The 18,992-nt window shown below is 43.8% G+C and overlaps 1 protein-coding gene across 2 annotated transcripts in view; it reads left to right on the top strand.

Moving 5' to 3' along the window:
• The window catches only part of UPF2 (UPF2 regulator of nonsense mediated mRNA decay), a 2,519,933-nt gene that overhangs the window by 531,624 nt on the left and 1,969,317 nt on the right, over positions 1–18,992 (top strand). For both annotated transcript variants that reach the window (XM_044088310.1, XM_044088311.1), the window contains exon 9: positions 15,518–15,626. In XM_044088310.1, coding sequence (XP_043944245.1) covers positions 15,518–15,626 — 109 coding nt within the window. The remainder of the gene's footprint in view (positions 1–15,517; positions 15,627–18,992) is intronic.

Here is an 18,992-nt window from a genome sequence, read left to right as displayed (position 1 = left end):
GAAATTTGGTTCAAAAAGTCCTAAGGCTTTCACCGGACCCTCTTGGGGACAAGCCTCCCTGAGGCAGAGGTGGTCCACAAAATGAAGGTTTTCATGAACCATTCACTGAGAAATCTTATCAGTGTCCCTGAACGTTTGGTTGACTACCATACTCTGGATGCAATTGGGGGATGCTTTACTTGCACCCTCTAGCCTGGCAAGCGATAATGTCACATTCATGGGTGCAAGGATTAATATCAGAGGTTATAAAATGCTCTTTTTAGATTTTCCAAGGACAAGACTAAAGATTCCTAGTACTCCACCCACTTAGGTGGAATCAGCAGCAACAGAAGTTTCAAAGTTGCTAGACAAAAGAGTCTTCCAACTGGTAAAAAAAAAAAAAAAAAAAAAAAGCAGTGAACCATACTAACCAAAGCAAAATAAACATGAGGTATGTTTAAATGTTCTAATTGTGACTTATGTGATTATTTGTTTACTGAGTCAAATGAAGTTAGTATTAATGGTTTTAAAATTAGAATTAATGGGAATGTTACTTGTAAAAGTAGATATGTGGTTCATTTAGTTATGTGCAAGTCTTGTCCCTCTTTTTATGTAGGTCGTATTATTAGGGAGCTTTATAAATGCATCTATGAGCATAAACATGCAGTTGAAGTGGGAGATTAAAGAAATGCCTTAGCAAAGCATTATAAAGGCAGTTCATGTCAGGTGCATTTTAAATTTTTAGTATTGGAAAGGGTAGTGAATTATATAATAAATGATGTTAAGTTGTCTATCTCGCCTTCATTCTTGCTGGATGGGTTCGGAGCCGACCTCGGCTCCGACTCGGCCACTCTAAAGCTCGAGAGTTGGTTCCACCGGCTCGAGGCTCCCCTTATATCCCACAATGCTAGGCGAGAGTTACCTCAGATCTCGTTTGCCGCTACAGCTTCGAGGGTGGTTTTCTGCCGGTTCCTGGTAAGTTTTAACTTTTTCTATAAAAAGTTACTCTTGTTTCCCCTTTTTTTAGTTTAATTATTCCTAAATTAGTGTAGTTTATCAAACTCTATCCCCGATCCTATTTTCTTCTCGTGTCTTGCCAAAAGAACTTTTAGTTCTTCTCTTGGGCCTTAGGTCTACCCTTGTCTAGGGAATCTTTGTGTAGTGTACTACTGCTTATTGTATTTATTTTAGTATACTTTTACTATAATTGTGTTTTTGACAGGGTATAACTGGTGTGTTTGAGTGTGTGTTTGTGTTCACCAGTTAGGCTATGTCTAAAGAAGCAAAGGTCTCGATTCAAGAAGTGTGATGCGTGCTGTCAGAAAATGTCTCTGACAGACGGCTCACACTTCTTGTGTCTATTGTCTGGGGCCTTTGCACCTGCAGGACTCCTGTGCTGTTCGCCATGGCTTCAGCCCCAGGGTCCTGCAGGAAAGAAAAACAAGCTCATTTTGAGAGGCTTGTTGAAGCCTGAGGATTCCCTGTCTGTCTCAACAGGAAGCCCTCCAAGGCATCGAGGTCTTCGGCCCGGCTTCTGAGCCGAGACCGCAGGTTGTTCAACCTTGCCTTTATCGGCTCGGCTGGAGCCGATAAGACTCAGTCCACAGTTTCTGTGGCTCTCGGCTCCGGTCGGAGCCGAGGTTATTGAGGTACCGTGTCGGCTCCGACAAGATCTTCGGAGCCGACAACCAGAAAGAGGTCTAGGTCACCTTCTCTTGGCTCCGTTCATTCGGCTCCAGGTTCTCCCTGCTGTCTGAACGGAGCCAAAGGTCTCATTCCTCTAGGTCATCGAGGTTGTCTGATCATGACCTTCAGAGGGTGGTGAGTCGACTACTCAAGTCTGAGGCACTAGCCCAGATGCTTCAGAGCCCGACTCATCAGTCGGTGCCTGTCCCGTCCATCAACTCCTTCCTCCTTCGACTCTCTTGAGCTCGGAGCCGGGTCGTGTCGGAACCGAGACTGTGGTCACCTCGAGCCGAGACAATTGTCTTCGGCTCCGTCGGCTCCGTTTCTTCCATGGAGGAATCTCGGCGCCGGACTTCCCTCGCCGGCTCCAGGGGTGAGTGGCATCGGACCCTTGTCCCACCCCTCTCCTCTCGGTGCCCGGCGCTGGTGAGTTCGGCTCCGACATCGGCCTCGGAGCCATCACTGTCGGTGCCGAGGGGGTCTTAGCTCCTCGGAGCGGGACCTCTGGCTCTGCCTGACAGGGGTGCTTTTGAGGTCATGCGAGTGTGCTAGAGCCTGGCTCTACTCCACAGTCGGCTCCGTCAGCCCCTCCTCTATGCTGCCTCAGGGTAAGTCGACTCACTCCCTCATCCCGACCGCAGAGAGCCAACTCCTCAGGAGCCCCTGTGGGATTTCATCCTCTTCCGAGGCCTCCTGATTTGGCAGAAGAGCCCCTCGGAAGAGGAAGTGCAAGAGGAAGCACATTGACTCACCTGAGTCTATCACGTCCGACACAGATCTGGATGATTCTGAGGGTTCCCCGTTCCCCTTCTGAAGATGTCTCTTTGCAGACATTCTGGAGATCCTTAAACAGAGGGAAATTGGCCAGCCCTCAACCCTTCGGAGGACGAATCTGTGTATCTTGAGGCGTTTGGCTCTCGCCCTTCCACCTCCTGGGTGTCCCCCTCGACCCCTCATGCAGGTGGTTGCTAAAAAGGCATGGACGGCTCCTGATTCAGTGGACCCCACTCCCAGGAGACCCTCCAAATTCATCACAGCTCCAGCAGACAAGGAATTTTTATCAAAAGGAGTCTCTGTGGATGCTATGGTGGTAGCTGCCGCCACAAAGAAGGAACTGGCTGATCCTTCAGTGCCTGTCCATCCACCTAACAAGGAATCTAGGTCCATGGATAGGCACGGGAAGCGGATGTTCTCCTCAGCGACATTTACTATGCATTCGCTGAATTACCTGTGCCATTTCACTGCCTTCAAAGGGACTTGATCAAAGAAGCGAGTGAAATGCTTAAGGACCCTACAGCTGCGGTTTCCAAGAAAAATGAACACGCAGCTGGCTATCCTTAATTCTATTTCCAACTCCTCCATGCGCCTCCTCTCTTATGCGGCCGATGGAGCGAGCAGAGCCGCTGGAACAGGGGTAGCCTTACGAGGCACGCCTGATGCGGCTATGCAATTTGCGGAACCTTTCAAGACGTCTTTCACGAACTCCTTTTGATGGATCATCCCTTTTGGTCCACAAGTGAAAGAAACCCTGACTAGGTGCGAGACGGATGGCAAGACCCTTTCTGCCGGAGTCCGTTTTCCACTCCTTCTAGGCCTTACCCCAAAGGCCAGAAGGGGAAAGATGTGGTTCCGTAAACAATCTCAACGGACTTCGCCTGATGCACAGAGTCGGTTCCCGCCAGAGGCAGAGGGGGAACAACAATGGTAGACGCGCCCTAGAGGCAGAGGGGTCCGCAGAACCAGGGCAATCGAGAAACGTCTTCCGATAAGCCCTTTCAGCATCCCTGAGGTGTTGCCCGACTGCCCATCTGCGGAGGCAGTCGGGCGAAGATTGTCACTGTACGCAGAAGCCTGGCTATCCTAGACACAAATCAAATGCGTACAGTCCATCTTTTCCTAAGGTTATTCTCTTCCTTTTCTTCGTTCTCCAAGTCAGTCAAAAAATCCCTTCCAGATGTTCCACCCGCTCAAAGGGATATAGCAGCTTTGGAAATTTCAAAACTGCTTGCAAAAGAGCTATTCAGCCAGTGCCAGCAGACCAACTAGGATCCGGAATCTACTCAAGGTTCTTTTTAGTTCCAAAGAAAACAGGGGACTGGAGACCAATTTTGGATCTCAGTATGTTGAACAGATCGGGTCAAGAAAACAAGATTTCGGATGGTCACGCTGCAATCCATTCTTCCCTGTTGGGAAAAGGAAACTGGATGTGCTCTATAGACCTTCAGGACGCGTACTATCACATAAAAATGAACAGACGCTCCAGAAGATTCCTCCGCTTCAGGCTGGGAACCAGTCATTTTCAATTCAGGGCCCTGCCCTTTGGTCTCACCACTGCCCCGGTGTTTACCAAATGCATGGCAGTGGTAGCTTCTCACCTGAGACGACAAGGATTCCAGGTGTTTCCATATTTGGACGACTGGCTCCTCACAGCTCCCACCAAGCATCTCCTTCTGATGGCCAGAGATTACACTTTTCGCGTCTGTCAAAAACTGGGTATCTCAATAAATTGCGAAAAGTCTGTTTTGTCGCCTTGTCGTACTATTACCTACATAGGCAAAATTAGATACTGTAAACATGTCTGCAACACTAACGAACCAAAGGATATCAGACATTCAAAATTGGTATCACTACTTCTCAACAACAACAGAGCCAAAGCCAGGTTAGTTCTAAAGGTGTTGGGAATCATGGCAGCGACCATACCCTCCTTCCATTGGCCAGATACCACATGCGGATCCTTCAGTGGATGCTCTTTTCTCAATGGTCATACCAGGAACTTCCAATGTCTCACACCATTATGATCACGCGTGCAAAAGCATCTCATGTGGTGGATGTCTTCCCCCCAGCTCCTGTTGGGGAGACCATTTGTTCCACCTCCTCCGGTTGCTACTCTGACAACGGATGCCTCCCTGATCGGGTGGGGGGGGCATTATCAGGGCAGGACAGTCCAGGGCACATGGCAACCAAACCACTGCCACTTGCACATAAATGTTCTGGAGATGAGAGCAGTGCTTTTAGCATTGCAAGCCCTTCAACACTCTCTTCCCTTGGGAACGATTGCAATCCAGACAGACAATATGTCTGTAGTGTGGTACATCAACAAACAAGGCGGAACCAGATCATACCCCTGTGTCGAGAAGCACTCAGACTGTGGCAATGGGCTATTTCTTCTCAGCGTTTTCTGATAGCAACGCACATCCCGGAAGTCCAATCACATTGCGGACAAGTTGAGCAGAGCTATTCTCATGCCTCACGAGTGGTCTCTGAAAGACTCTGTAGTGAGAGAGATTTTTCTCAAGTGGGGTCAGCCTTGCTGCGATCTTTGCTACTCCCAAAACAGCAAGTGCAGAGAATTCTTCACTCTATTCCCTTTACCAGGCCAACCCAGCAGGGACGCGCTAGTCCAAGTTTGGCCCGGGGACTTCTGTATGCATTTCCTCCTTTCCCACTGATCTCTCAAGTAATACAGAAAGCTATCGCTCAGAAGGCCTCATTGATCCTCATTGCCCTTACTGGCCTCGACAAGTGTGGTTCCCCTTTCTGCATCGATTTCTTTTGAGCGACCGTGGAATCTGGACCTAGTTCCAGATCTTTTGATCCATCAGTCGGGTCAGTTTCATCGCCCCTCCCTCTCTGAACCTCACTGCTTGGTTCCTCCACTTCCAACCGTAGCCAGGCTTCTCAATTATCTCACTCTGTTAGAGATATTTTGATAGCTTCCATAAATCTTCCACTCGAAAGATTTATTTGAGTAAGTGGAAACGATTTTCATATTGGGCACAAGGAAAGGACATAGATCCTTTCACCGCTTCCATCCAACTAGTCCTCGATTTTCTTGCTGAACTCTTCCATGCAGGTTCATCTCCATCTACTCTTAAGGTTCAATTGGCAGCTATTTCTAATTTCCATGTGGGTATTTCTGAATCCGCCCTAATGTCCCACAAACTCTGCAAAGCCTTTTTGAAAGGAGTTTTTCTGCTCAGACCTCCTGTAAGAAATCCTCCTTCTCCTTGGGACCTAAATTTAGTTCTTGCTTCTTTGATTCTTTCCCCTTTCGAACCTGCAGCTTCATGTTCCTTAAAGTTATTATCATGGAAAACTCTCTTTCTGGTGGCTATCACATCAGCTAGAAGAATTTCAGAACTTCAAGCACTCAGTTGTCGTTCTCCTTACCTTGTGTTCCATAAGGACAGAGTTTCATTACGAACTAACCCATCCTTTTTGCCTAAGGTGGTTTCAACATCAAATCTAAACCAGTGCTTTGGGTCTGGATAGCTCATTTCTGAGGTCCTTCTCAGAGTTGTCTGCCTTTTGAAGTTGAAAAGTCTACTGATTCTGCAGTTTTGGGTGATTCTTCCTTGGTTCCATTGGCTGAGTCGTTTTTTGAGGCTGTGGAGAAGGGCTTTGGCTGGACCAAGGAGGATGGTGCCTGCACAGAGATTGGATCCATTCCAACTCCTGCTGGAGGCTGTACCTTCTTCCTCTCATTTGGGTTGACAGGAGCAGGTGCCACCAGTTAACTGTGAGACTGCTTGATGTTCGAGCTCCATGTCTTTTATTGAGATGCTGCCTTCAGAAACTCCGAGACACTTTCCTTGGGAGAGGACTCTGTAAGCAGAAGTATATAGACTCCTCTCCTGAGTCTGTTACTGAGGACAGCAACTTAGATGATAGAGAAGATTCCCCAAGACCTTCCCAGATATCTCTCTTAGAGGTATTCTGGAATTAATGAAACATGGCCGGGGGCTCCACAGATGCTCCTCCTCCTCCTGATGAGTTGGTGTTTCTTGAAGCTTTGGGTCTGGCCCTTTGTTGTCCTGAATTTCACCTCCTGACGCCTGGATTGATCTTGTTGCTCCAAAGGCTTGGAAGAAACCTGATGTGACAGAGCCTATCCCCAAAAAAAGCCGAAGAAGATTTTAGTTGCCCATAAAGATAGGAAACTTTGGTGCAGGGTCCTCAGTAGATGGCATGGTGGTAGCAGCAGCCATGAAAAAGAAACTTTCTGAATAAAGTTCCTCTGTCCATTCTCTTAACAGGTAGTCGCTGTCTTTGGACAGAATGGGGAATGGGCATATGCTTAAGTGACATTTGTAGTCTGAGTGCTGAACTGTCCAGCACACCTGATGTATTTGCAAAGAAACTAGACCAAAGAACTTTCCAAGTTTCTTTTGAGTGTTTTACCTTCAGATGTCCAGAAAACAGTAGATGCCCAAATGAAGCTTCCTCTAAAGTAGCTATAAGACTGTTATCTTAACTCAGGTGATGGTACATCAAGGGCAGCTGCTGTAGGTATTACCATGCAGTGTCTTGCCTGAATGCGGCTATGTGACTTTGTGGAAAGTTTTAAGACCTCCTTCAGAATGCCCCTATGATGGTTCCACCTTGTTTGGACTAAAAGTGAAAGAAACACTTACCAGGAGGATATAGTATGATAAGACCTTATCTGCTATAGGGATCTGTTTTTGTACTCCTCAAAGATCTGTTGCTTGGAATCAAAGAGGAGGTAGGAAATTTGGTTCAAAAAGTCCTAAGGCTTTCACCGGACCCTCTTGGGGACAAGCCTCCCTGAGGCAGAGGTGGTCCACAAAATGAAGGTTTTCATGAGCCATTCACTGAGAAATCTTATCAGTGTCCCTGAACGTTTGGTTTTCTACCGTACTCTGGATGCAATTGGGGGATGCTTTACTTGCACCCTCTAGCCTGGCAAGCAATAATGTCACATTCATGGGTGCAAGGATTAATATCAGAGGTTATAAAATGCTCTTTTTAGATTTTCCAAGGACAAGACTAAAGATTCCTAGTACTCCACCCACTTAGGTGGAATCAGCAGCAACAGAAGTTTCAAAGTTGCTAGACAAGAGTCTTCCAACTGGTAAAAAAAAAAAGAAAAAAAAAGCAGTGAACCATACTAACCAAAGCAAAATAAACATGAGGTATGTTTAAATGTTCTAATTGTGACTTATGTGATTATTTGTTTACTGAGTCAAATGAAGTTAGTATTAATGGTTTTAAAATTAGAATTAATGGGAATGTTACTTGTAAAAGTAGATATGTGGTTCATTTAGTTATGTGCAAGTCTTGTCCCTCTTTTTATGTAGGTCGTATTATTAGGGAGCTTTATAAATGCATCTATGAGCATAAACATGCAGTTGAAGTGGGAGATTAAAAAAATGCCTTAGCAAAGCATTATAAAGGCAGTTCATGTCAGGTGCATTTTAAATTTTTAGTATTGGAAAGGGTAGTGAATTATATAATAAATGTTTTGATGCAGAGGAAGAGCTGGGTTGGTGAAAGTATCTGTGGCGAGTGAATTTGAATGCCTGCTTTCCACCTGGCCTTAATAATAGAGAGGATTTTGTTGCTTATTTGAAAATTAAAGGACTGACGCCCTGATGTATTTTTGGTCATATGATCTATGTTTATCATGTGATTGATGTTTAATTATTTAAATATGATGTATGTGATAGCATTATTCAGTCTGATGAAGTCTGCAATTTAGATTAAAGCGCTTACTGGTTAATGCTGTGTTGCTGTTCCTTTCATTAAACGTCTTTTGTTTCTGTTCCGTATTTAAGTTTATTAATTCGGCTAGGAAATCATGTTTATTCAAGATTCTTTTTAGTTCCAAAGAATTAAGAGGACCTCATACCAGTACTGGATTTCATTAATCTAAATCAGTATGTCAAACAAAATTGTGGATGGTCATGGTACAGTCTGTTGTACCTGTTTTGAGGAAGGATGATTGGATATGCACTATTGAGTTCCAGGATGCCTACTATCATATTATGATCCAGAAGCAATCTAGTAGATTCCTCCATTTACAGCTGGGAGCCCATCACTATCAGTACAGAGTGCTGCCAGTTGGTCTCACCACAAACCCCCTGGGTGTTTACTGAGATAATGGCAGTCATGACAGCTTATCTCTGGCTACAAGGGATCCAGGTCTTCCCGTATTTAGACTATTGACTTCTAACTGCTACCTCCAGGGATCTACTCTTACAACACCAGTCAGTCCTTCTATCCTTGGCAGCTCACTTGGGAATATCAGTAAACTTCAACAAAAGCAAACTGTTCCTATCTCATATCACAGAATTCATAGCCTGCCTTATAGACACAGTACATCAGATAGCAAAATGTCCCCTGGCAGGATTCCAGTTTTTGAAGTCCCATGCCCTTCAAGTGTTACAACACCCTTGACCTCAAGCAATACTCATTCTGTGACTCTTAGGACTGATGGCCTCCTCTATCACTTTGGTCCCTTTGGCCAGATATCACAGTAGACTTCTGCAGTGAACACTAGCAGTACAATGGTCACAGAAATTCAACCTGTTCACAACAGGGTTCATCTGACGCAGGTGTGCAGGAATCATATACAGTGGTAGATTATGTCCCAGACAGTTGTTCAGAGCAGATCCTTCTGTCCTCCTCCTGCCAGTGCCACAGTCACTAAGGGCATTTCCCTTCTAGGGTGTAAGAGGCACAAGAAAGGGAAGACAGTTCAAAATATGTGGTCTCACGTGTCCCTTCTAGGGTGTGGAGGGCATTACAAAGTGAAGGAAGGGAAGGAAGCAGTTCAGAGGATGTGGTCGTCAGCAGAAGCCAGACTTCATATCGGTGTTCTGGAGGGGAAGGCAGTCCTTCTGATGTTGCAGGCTTTTTAGATCTTTCAACCCAGGGATATGATCCCCATCCACTCGGGCAGCATGTCAGTGGTTTGGTATATGAATAAACAAGGTGAAACACACTTGTAACCTCTTTGTCATGAAGCCATGAGAGTTTGGCAGTGGGCAGTGTCTTCAAACCACTTTCTATTAGCAACACACATACATGGAATGTCCAGTATTCTTGAGGATAAATTGAGCAGAACTACTCTTATTGCCTCACAAGTCATCTCTCAAACGATCAGTGGCAATGGAGATTTTCAGCCGCTGGGGCCAACCTGTTTGTCTCGCACCTCAGGAAATGCAGACATTTGCCCTAATCACTCCACAGGGGCAGTTGCTGAGAGTGCTGTAGCCCATTTTTCGCCCGAAGTCTCCTTTACACTTTTTCACCAATTCTCCTCATAACTAAATTCATTGAGAAAGCCATGGAGTACAATACCAGGGTAATCCTCATTGCTCCCTTTTGGCCTTTGCATGTATAGATTTTATAGTTCTCCTTTCCTTGGCCTCATCTTCTCCACCCACCTTGGGCTCTGAATACCATCCTGGATCTCCTTAGTCACCATCCAGGTTACCTCTACCAGATCCCCAGGCCCTAACACTAATTATATGGTTTCTCCTATTTTAATGATTGCCAGAGATGCCAGACTTTCTGCCCCAGTATTCCAAATAATATCTTCCTCTCAGAGGGATCCAACCAAATTTACAAAAGTAAATGGAAACGTTTTTCTCTATGGGCCTCTTCAAATGGTTTAGACCCTTTTTCAGCCCCTTTACCTGCAATTTTGGAGTTTCTTTTTGCACAATTTATGACAGGCTCTAGTTACTTTACAGTCAAAGTTCAGATAGCTGCCATTTCAAGTTTTCACACAGGATATAATGATGCCTTTATTGCTTCTCTTAAGATGATCAAGGCCTTCCTTAGAGGAACATTATTAAGATCTCAATTTGTGATCCGTGGGATAGTATACTTTTTACTTAAGTCCTTAACCCAAAAAACCCGTGAACCTGCAGCTTCATCTGATCTGAAATTTCTATAATGGAAAACTATCTTTTAGTTGCCATTACATCAGCAAAACATGTGTTTGAATTACAAGCACTTTAATGCAAACTTCAGTTTCTTATTTTTCATAAGAACAGGGTTTCAACAAAGACAAACTTTTTCCTTCCTTCCCAGGATGGCTTCAGAATCTTACCTGAACTAACAAATTGATTTGCCTGTATTCCTTCCAAACTTTGCTAACAAAAGTGAATATATACTCTACGTACCTTAAACATCCATAGACAGCTAAGGTTCTGTCTACTCAGTACTAAGGACTTCAGAAAGTCAAGACTAATTGTTGGTATCCTTTTCCAAGACAAAGCCTGGACAACATACGTCTTAAGTTGCACTTTAAAAATGGCCAGTAGATTGCATTTCATTCATTTATAATACAAAAGGGCTGTCCTTACACACTAAACCTAAGACTCATTCTACCAGAGCAGTGATGACTTCAACAGCATTTGCAAAAGTAGTGCCCAGCAGTAATATATCTGCTGCAGTGACTTGGTTTACAACTCGTACCTTTGTATTTCATTATAAGTTAGATGTGCAGTTTAGGACTCCTCTTTTGGCTCTGCCATGCTCAGTAATGTCCGTCCTTAAGTTGACCCAAGACCTCTTTTGAGTAGCTTGGGAATCTTTTCCACATGTTGAATCATAGCTTCATATGTGTTTACTAGGCTAAAGACCTTTTTTTAAGCCTAGCCATGCATCCCAAGTCTCTGACAAGTTCTGATACCCTTGATAAGTGTAAGCATGAGGCTGGGAGATGAACCATTTACAGGTTACCTGTGTCCATTAGAGACATAGGTGCCAAACCAGGGATGAATTTCCGTTTTCACATCCAATTGTCCAAGTTGCACTTGAATTGGGTTAAGGAGGAACTCTGCTTCACATGGATGGGGGAGCTTGAATCATACGAAAATAGACCACATCAGATGTGAAAGTTATGTACTTAGATTAACATTTGACCTGTATTGTCTTGCTTGCATCTGGTTCAGCTCCCCTCCCATCTTCCCCCATCCAAATGATCATTTTCCTCTTCTAGGGATTGACCAGACTGTGTCTGGACCCTGTACACCCATTGTTCCACATTTTTCTATAGTGGATTTCCCTCAGTATTTTCTCCTTTTCTCTTTTATTTCCTGTACTATTTGACCATTTGGAATCTTTCATCAAACTATGTCTGAGATCATTCAGGCAGGAGAGGGGAACTATGGGTAAGGGAGTAGTCTGAGCTCTCTGATCCAATACTCTGGTATAAGGCGCTGAGGTCTGATCTGACTGGATCCAACATCCCACATGCTGAACCAGATGAAGCTAAGACAACATGTATCTAATATCATGGCAAGTACATAACTTTCATTTTACATACATCCTAGGTTTTAATTCAGTGAAGGTGTTTTAAGGAAAAAGAAAAATGCAGTAAACACTGTTGACGAAATATGCATATGACTGAGTTTACTGCAACCACATATAACTGTATAAATAAACACAGATGTGCTCACATGTATGTATGCATGTATACATACACACATGTATGTATGTATAAGTGTATGTCTGTATACACAGACCCACACATGTGAACAAATATTTTGTGTGTGTGTATATGGGATCACTGCTAAATCCAGAATACTTACAGTACCGAAGACCAGAATCCCGAGACCAGATACCCGAAAGACGAGAAGACTGGAAGACCAGAAGTGCAAATTTCAAAATCGCGAAGTACGGAGATATCAGGAGGTTAGGTAAGTATCTATGTTTGGTTGTGTTGGTTAGGGGCTTTAGTGTGTGTGTAGTGACTGTGATGTGTTTGTGTATGCGGGGAATGTAGGTGTGTGGTGGTCTTTTCGTGTGTTTGTCTGTGTAGTGTGACCTTGGAGTTAGAATATTTAAGTGTTGCAGGGAGGCTTGCCCCCCTGCTTTTCTGTAGTGTAGGTTTGTGTGTTTGTGTTTTGGGTGAAGGTGTGTGTATGTGTGTGGTGTATGTTTAGTGTAGTGTTCGGAATTTTAAATTTCCTGCTTCTGGTATTCCGGTCTTCTCGTCTTTCGGGTATTTGATCTCGGGATTCCAGTCTTCGGTATTGTAACCATTTGGGATTTAGTAGTGATCCCATATTCAAGGCATAAAAATGGGATTTGTTCCCCACCCCAATGTAGTGCGACCCTGGAGTTGATATATATGGGTTGTGGGGGCAAAGCCCTCCACCTATTTTCCTTTAAAAGAAGAAAATAAAACAAAAGGTACACATTTTAAATGAAAATAGATGGGGGCTTTGCCCCCCCCCCCACCCCCCAACTATATATCAACTCCAGGGTTGCACTACATTGGGGAGGGGGACAAATCCCAGTTTTATGCCTTAAATACTGGTTTTCGATCAAATGAAATTTCGACCAAATGAGTTTTGATCGCTAAACCTGGGAGGTTATCTTGTTACATGACTAGTGAAGATTGATAATTTGCTTTTGTCTTGTACCGATGTTCTTTGTGTTTCACTGTTGCAGTCATCACATTTGGGTTATCTGCTTGCAGTAGCCCTACCAGGACTGCAACAGTGAATACACTTGAACATCTACATTTATGGTAAGTGTACACAACTGTACTTTGTGCAGTCAGTAACATTGAATGTCATGTATAAAGGAGCAAAACCTCCTTTTCTTTTTATAGTGTTTGCATACTTCTTTTTTTGCGGGCACTTTTTGTATGAAAAGAAAAGTGTGTTTGAAGCCTTTAATAAAATATTAACATGTAAATATTGCTTCCAAACGTAGAAGACTAAATGTAGTAAGCTGTGTTTACAGCATTAATATTCATGGGAGGACAGGGGGGAGAAGAGTACGTCATTCTGGTTTCCATCTCTAATAATGTTGGATTAGCGTAGGTATGTAATTTTTATTTAGCGATATAATCATCAAAAAGTTAAATTAACAGTTTCACAAATAAAAACTGTCGAGGCAACACCACGATTAGAAGGAACTTTAATTCATAGAAAAAAATAGTAAAACAGTATACCAAGTGAGCACTTTCCCGTTCTCTTTGAACGCTTCATCAGACATTCGAAGAGAACGCAAAAGCGCTCACTTCGTATACCGTTTTATTATTTTTTTCTATGAGTTAAAGTTTCCTTCTAATTGTGGTGTTGCCTGGACAATTTTTATGTGTGGATTTGTAGAATTTTCATTGTGGCACTTTATCCTCTGACTGTTCTGGGATATTTCAATTTAAATTAACAGTTTGGCAAAAAAAAATACATAGTTAGTGTTCGCTCCTGTCGAGGTATGTTTTTTGTTTATATGCCCTACTCACTTTCTTATCTTGCCTCCCACATTCATTGACTCCCATCGGGACAGGCTCAGCCATCCTTCCCTATTACTTTCTCAGTCCCCCAAGCCATTAATTGAACCTCGGTTGACTGGGCCATAGTTAGGCTTTATCCCTCTATGCCACCAGAGAGGCATTATGACCTTCTTGATACTTTGCTGTATAAATTTCATTTGTTGGATCCACACCTACTGCTGATAACTAATCTGCACAGCCAGAATTAGCTCTACAGACTTTACCAGTCCCGTAAATCTACAGTTAAGGTAAGCACTCCATTTGCAGAATCAGGCTAAAAACAAGAGATGGCTCAATCTTTGCTGTAACAGTCCCCTTTTTGTTTGTTGTACCCTATTCCTCTAGATAATCTGTGACCCAGCACACTTCACATTTTCCCTGTAAATCTTTGTTGCTGAGAGATGATCTTGCAAATGTCAAATACTTCTTTCCTGAACCTTGAAAGTTTTAGTTACTATACTTCTCATGCATTTTGCCGTACCTCTTGATTCCTTAATTTACATTACTTTTTTATATTCGAGCTTATAGTGATAGTTAATGTTGTACTAGGTTTTCCTACGTTTTGGATGTACCATGTTACTTATTTTACAGTTTAATTTGTTTTGCAGTAGCTAGTTGTTTATTATTGTAACCTGTATCTAAAATATGTGTTTGGTAAGATGTGTATGCTATCATTTTGTGCCTGCATTGTTTGAAAATAGTCCTGTTAGGGTCAGGCTGACATACCATTTGTCATGATAAAATTGTTTATTTCCATGTGAGCATACTTCTTAGGGTTTGTTAGTGTTGCTGCATCATGCTTATTTGCATTTTAGCTATGTTTCCATCTCCCAAGTGTCGTCATGCTTTCAGAGAAGGAATATGGGAACCCTTGCTCTCTTGTTGGGGAGCATCTCTAGTGAAGTTTGTAAAATGACCTAAAAAAAAAGTTGCTGAGTTAAACATTTTTCTGTTAGCCACTTAACTTTTTGCACTTGTGTACAGCTTAGGTTTGCAGCATGTGTTTAAAAGTTATTTTCTCTTGACCTTGGCAACCATCAAGTACTGTAAACATAGGATCATAGAAAATGAGTAGGCTAATGTCCCTAGGGCCCTTACAAGCCTAGCCAAGATACCCTTGTTCCCATGATCAGCACCCATTGCCCCTGCCCAAGAGAGACACAGGTGGAACCCTCAGGGTGAATTTGCGGTTACCCATCCAGTTGTCCAGATTGTGTTTGAAGAGGGCCAGTGAGGTACCCTATTTGACATGAAGTGGAAGTCTGTTCCAAAGGTATGGCATAACCTCTGGGAGACAAATCTGTTCCTCCAGCAGGTTCTGTTAATGTCACATACCAAGTTAAGGTCTTTAGAGCGAGTAACTTGTGTGCCATTTGACTTGTGGATATGCAGCATTTCCAAAGCAGGGATTACCCTGTATGCAAGGCAGAGATCACCTCTGAGTGGTCTGTATGAAACAGAATAAAGTGAGAGTGATTTCAGCAGCTCTATTTAGGACAGATACTGAAGACCTTGAATTTTCCTTGTGAGGAACATTTTGATAAGTAATGAAGATTTGACTGATGATCCGCTGTGGCAACCCCTAACAGGAGCAGTTGAAAAGCGAAGAAGAATGAAGATTTGTTGTGCATATTATGTCCTTTGTTTTCTTTCTGGTGTACTTTGTGTTTTTTTCTGGTGTACGTTATATTAACCTTAGTTATTTTTAGTGTTTGAACTGTTGAAGGCTGTTTTTACTTATTACACCATCTACAGTCTTTGTCCTCTGTACTAAGTAACCGTTTGCCCCATTTTTATTTCTTTTTTCAGATTGGACTTGCTCCCGTTTTATGCAAGATTAGTTGCAACACTGCATCCCTGTATGTCTGACTTGGCTGAGGACCTCTGCTCAATGCTGAAGGGAGATTTCAGATTCCACGTATGTGCTTTGAAGTTTGCATTTTTGTATTTCACAGAGGTTGACTCTAACTTTTATAAGAATTTGAATGATACAGGTTTGGATTGGTTTACAGAAAGATCTCTGTACACCCCAGCCACATTGTTTGGCTAAAATGTTTTAGTAGTCAGCCAAAGTGTAAAATGTGTTCAGGAACTCATTCATTATTATTTCTTGTTCCCTTCTTGCTTGCTTGTTAGTGTTTCACTTTTTTGTGAACTTTGTAATGTATGTGTTAGTTGTCTACACTTTAGATAGCTGTTGTTCATCTACCGAGTATTTGTATTGCTTTGTTAGGAATTAATGGTGTTTTGTTTGCATCTTTTTTTCCATGTAATGTGTATTCTGTGCATTACTGTGTACACATTTGATGTTCTTCTATTCCCATGTTGCAGTATTCTGACTGAGGGGATGCTCCACCTCAGGCAACCCGAACATTGGCTCCTTTGCAAAAGCTTAAGCCTGGTTGCTGCTAGTGCGTGGGACGTCACACGCAGGGCCATAAACCAGGGGCCTTAAATGTGATGTCTGCACACACAGACCTGAGAACTTTTCTGCCACAGTTGAACATCAGATAGATAGCTTCTCTCCTTTGTCTTCAAGACATCTAAAGATAAGTACCCCATTGGAGAAAACTTTATTTATTTTTTTTATTTACTTGAGCTTAGGTTGTTGCTCGATTCTTGGCTGATGTCCGCTAGGAAGGGGAAATGTAAGTGCGAACGTCAAATCCTGCACAAAGATACCCACAAACTTTGTGTATTCTCTTTAGGCTGGGGGCATGATCACACTTCCTGCAGCATCTGCCAGTTGTTTGTGTCAAAAACTCTCTGTAGTCATCTGGCAGCCCTTAATCTGTACCTCGAGAACCAGAGATTAAAACAATTAGCCCTACGGATGGATCTGGAGTAGGCCGTTGAGCTGGATATGCCTAAAAAGAAGGCCAAAGTTTCAAGGCCTACCACCTCTGCCTGTCCGTTGTCTGCCGCTCCACCAACCACCAGTTTAGGGGTTGAGGGACGTCTGCTGGAACCAGCGTATTCAGTGATTACCCTTGAGGAACCCGTTTCCGAAGCACCCGTAGGCCCATCCTCGGAGGTTATTCTGACATCGGCTACAGCTGAGGTCGAGTGGGAACCAGGTTCCACCAGATGCCCTTCCGAGCTCCAGGAATCTGAATCGTCACCCTTAGGCCTCATCCCTGAAACTAGGCCCCCCATTTCAGCAAAATCAACTCCTCTGAAGAGGAAAGAAAATACTAAACACTTGTCACCTTCTTCAGAGGAGCAACTAGACTGGCACTCCTTCTTCCAGTCCTTGCTGCATGCTTTTATGGCTCTTAGGCCTTCAGCATCCACAGCTACCACATTGCCTGTCCTCAGCACCATGCTAGCCTCAGCTGCCCCTATCCCCACTTCCCACACCCAGGAAGAAGATTCCTCTTCTGTTGAGTCAGTAACCTACTCCTCCCAAGTAGCTTCCATTTTGGACTACTACTCCCAGATGAGGACTCCCTGGAGGGAGACCCCCCCCCCCCGAGGAGATTACCTTTGGGGAAACGATCACTAAAATGAGGGAATACTTATATGGGATGCTGCTGAAATGACAGAAGTTCAAAAATAGTATTTTGATTAACTATAGGTGGAATCACCCTCCCCCTCAGCTATCCCTCCTGTGTTTCCAGCTTACCTGGATGCCTTTACTTCAGCTTCTAAGACTCTAGAATTTCAACATACAGCTCCCAAGAGACCAGAACACTTTTATAAGGTCCCTGATGAGCACAATTTACTTGTAACCCCCCCCAGCAGATCCTGCAGTTATTGCAGTGTCTCCTGCCAAACAGGCCAGACTCATACCTTCTTCCTCCCTCTTACCATCAGATAAGGACAGCAAGGTCATGGATAGGCTGGGGAAAAGGATATATACCTCTTCCACACTAGCCTTCAGGGCAATCAACTACTAGACCCACATGGTCAAATATGCCCTAGATTTGGTGTCACAGGCTTCCTCTTTACTCTCCTCTTTGCCTGGCTCCCCCAACAGTTCTCAGGTAGCATCTAAACTGTCCCTAGCATCTCGAGTCACCAGGCACTCGATAAACTGCATCTGTGATGCACCTGAGGCTTCTGCAAAATCTGCAGCATCAACTTCTGTTCTGTGCAGATACTCCTGTGTTAGACTAAAAGCCCTTGCCTGTAGACCTTAAAACCAAAATACTGGATGTGCCTCTGGATAACAAATTCCTGTTTGGGAAAGAGTCAGCTGAACTGTTTAAAAGCCTACAAGAAAAAAAAATAAGGAGCTGCAGGACTTAAAACACTTACTGGTCTCTCCGTTAACAAAATTTTGCATAAAATACCCAGCCAAAACTTTTTTTGTCAGAAGAGCCCCTGCTCCAATGTCCTCCTCCACTTCCAGACACAGGAAAGGGTCCAGGAAGGCTCCCTCCTCTAGGGCAACCCCCCAATAGACAGCCCTTTCAAAACAGTGACTGCCTCAGCCACCTTCCCCTCTCATCTCGCCTCTCTCACTGTTTTCCCCTCTGGAAAAATGTTACTACAGACTGCTGGGTCCTGGCAATAGTGGAAAAAGGATACCTCATGTCATGGCAAGAAAAACACATACCACTAGGCATTTCCTTCCCTCCAACGAACCAACTTCACCTAATTCCACAGGTTATCCAAGACCTTCTTGCCCAAGGGACCATAGAAACTGTTTGCCCAGGCCAAGAAGGAAGAGGGTTTTACTCCAGGTTATTCCTGGTGCCAAACAAGGATATCCTTTAGATGCCCATCCTAGAGCTGTCCTTCCTAAACCACTTTCTGAATGTCCCTTTCTTCAGAATGCTATCTCTTCAAAACTACTTCCACTATTGCCACCCAAAGCTTTCATGGCCACGTTGGACTTGGAGGCATACCTCCACATACGTATCCACCCAAACAACTGGAAGTATTTGCGCTGTGGTGGACCCTCCTCAGACTTTCAGTTCACTGTCCTGCCCCTTGGTTTATCCACTGCACCAAGAGTCTTCACAAAATGCCTAACCTCAGCAATAGCCTACTGCAGAACAAAGGGCATTCAAATTTTACCCCTACCTAGATAACCTCCTCATTCTAGCAGAAGGGGAAGTCACCTCAAAGATCACTTTCAACTTTGCAAAATCATCACTCTCTCCATCTTAGGACAAAATTTTCCTAGGCGTGTAGAATCAGGATCAGCTTGGTGAAGGCCTTCCTCCCTCAGGACAAGGTCTCCTCCCTAGTCAGCCACTTCCAGGACCTCCTACAAGTCAACCACCTGTGGATCAGGAACTTCATGCTCTTCGTAGGTTTCATGGCAGCCACAATT

Source organism: Protopterus annectens, chromosome 11.part0 (genome assembly GCF_019279795.1).
Source record: "Protopterus annectens isolate FY-2018-M chromosome 11.part0, PAN1.0, whole genome shotgun sequence".
In the NCBI taxonomy this organism is placed as follows: domain Eukaryota; kingdom Metazoa; phylum Chordata; order Ceratodontiformes; family Protopteridae; genus Protopterus; species Protopterus annectens.
Note: the sequence above shows the minus strand (reverse complement) of the source record. Positions and strands in the feature narration are given on the sequence as shown.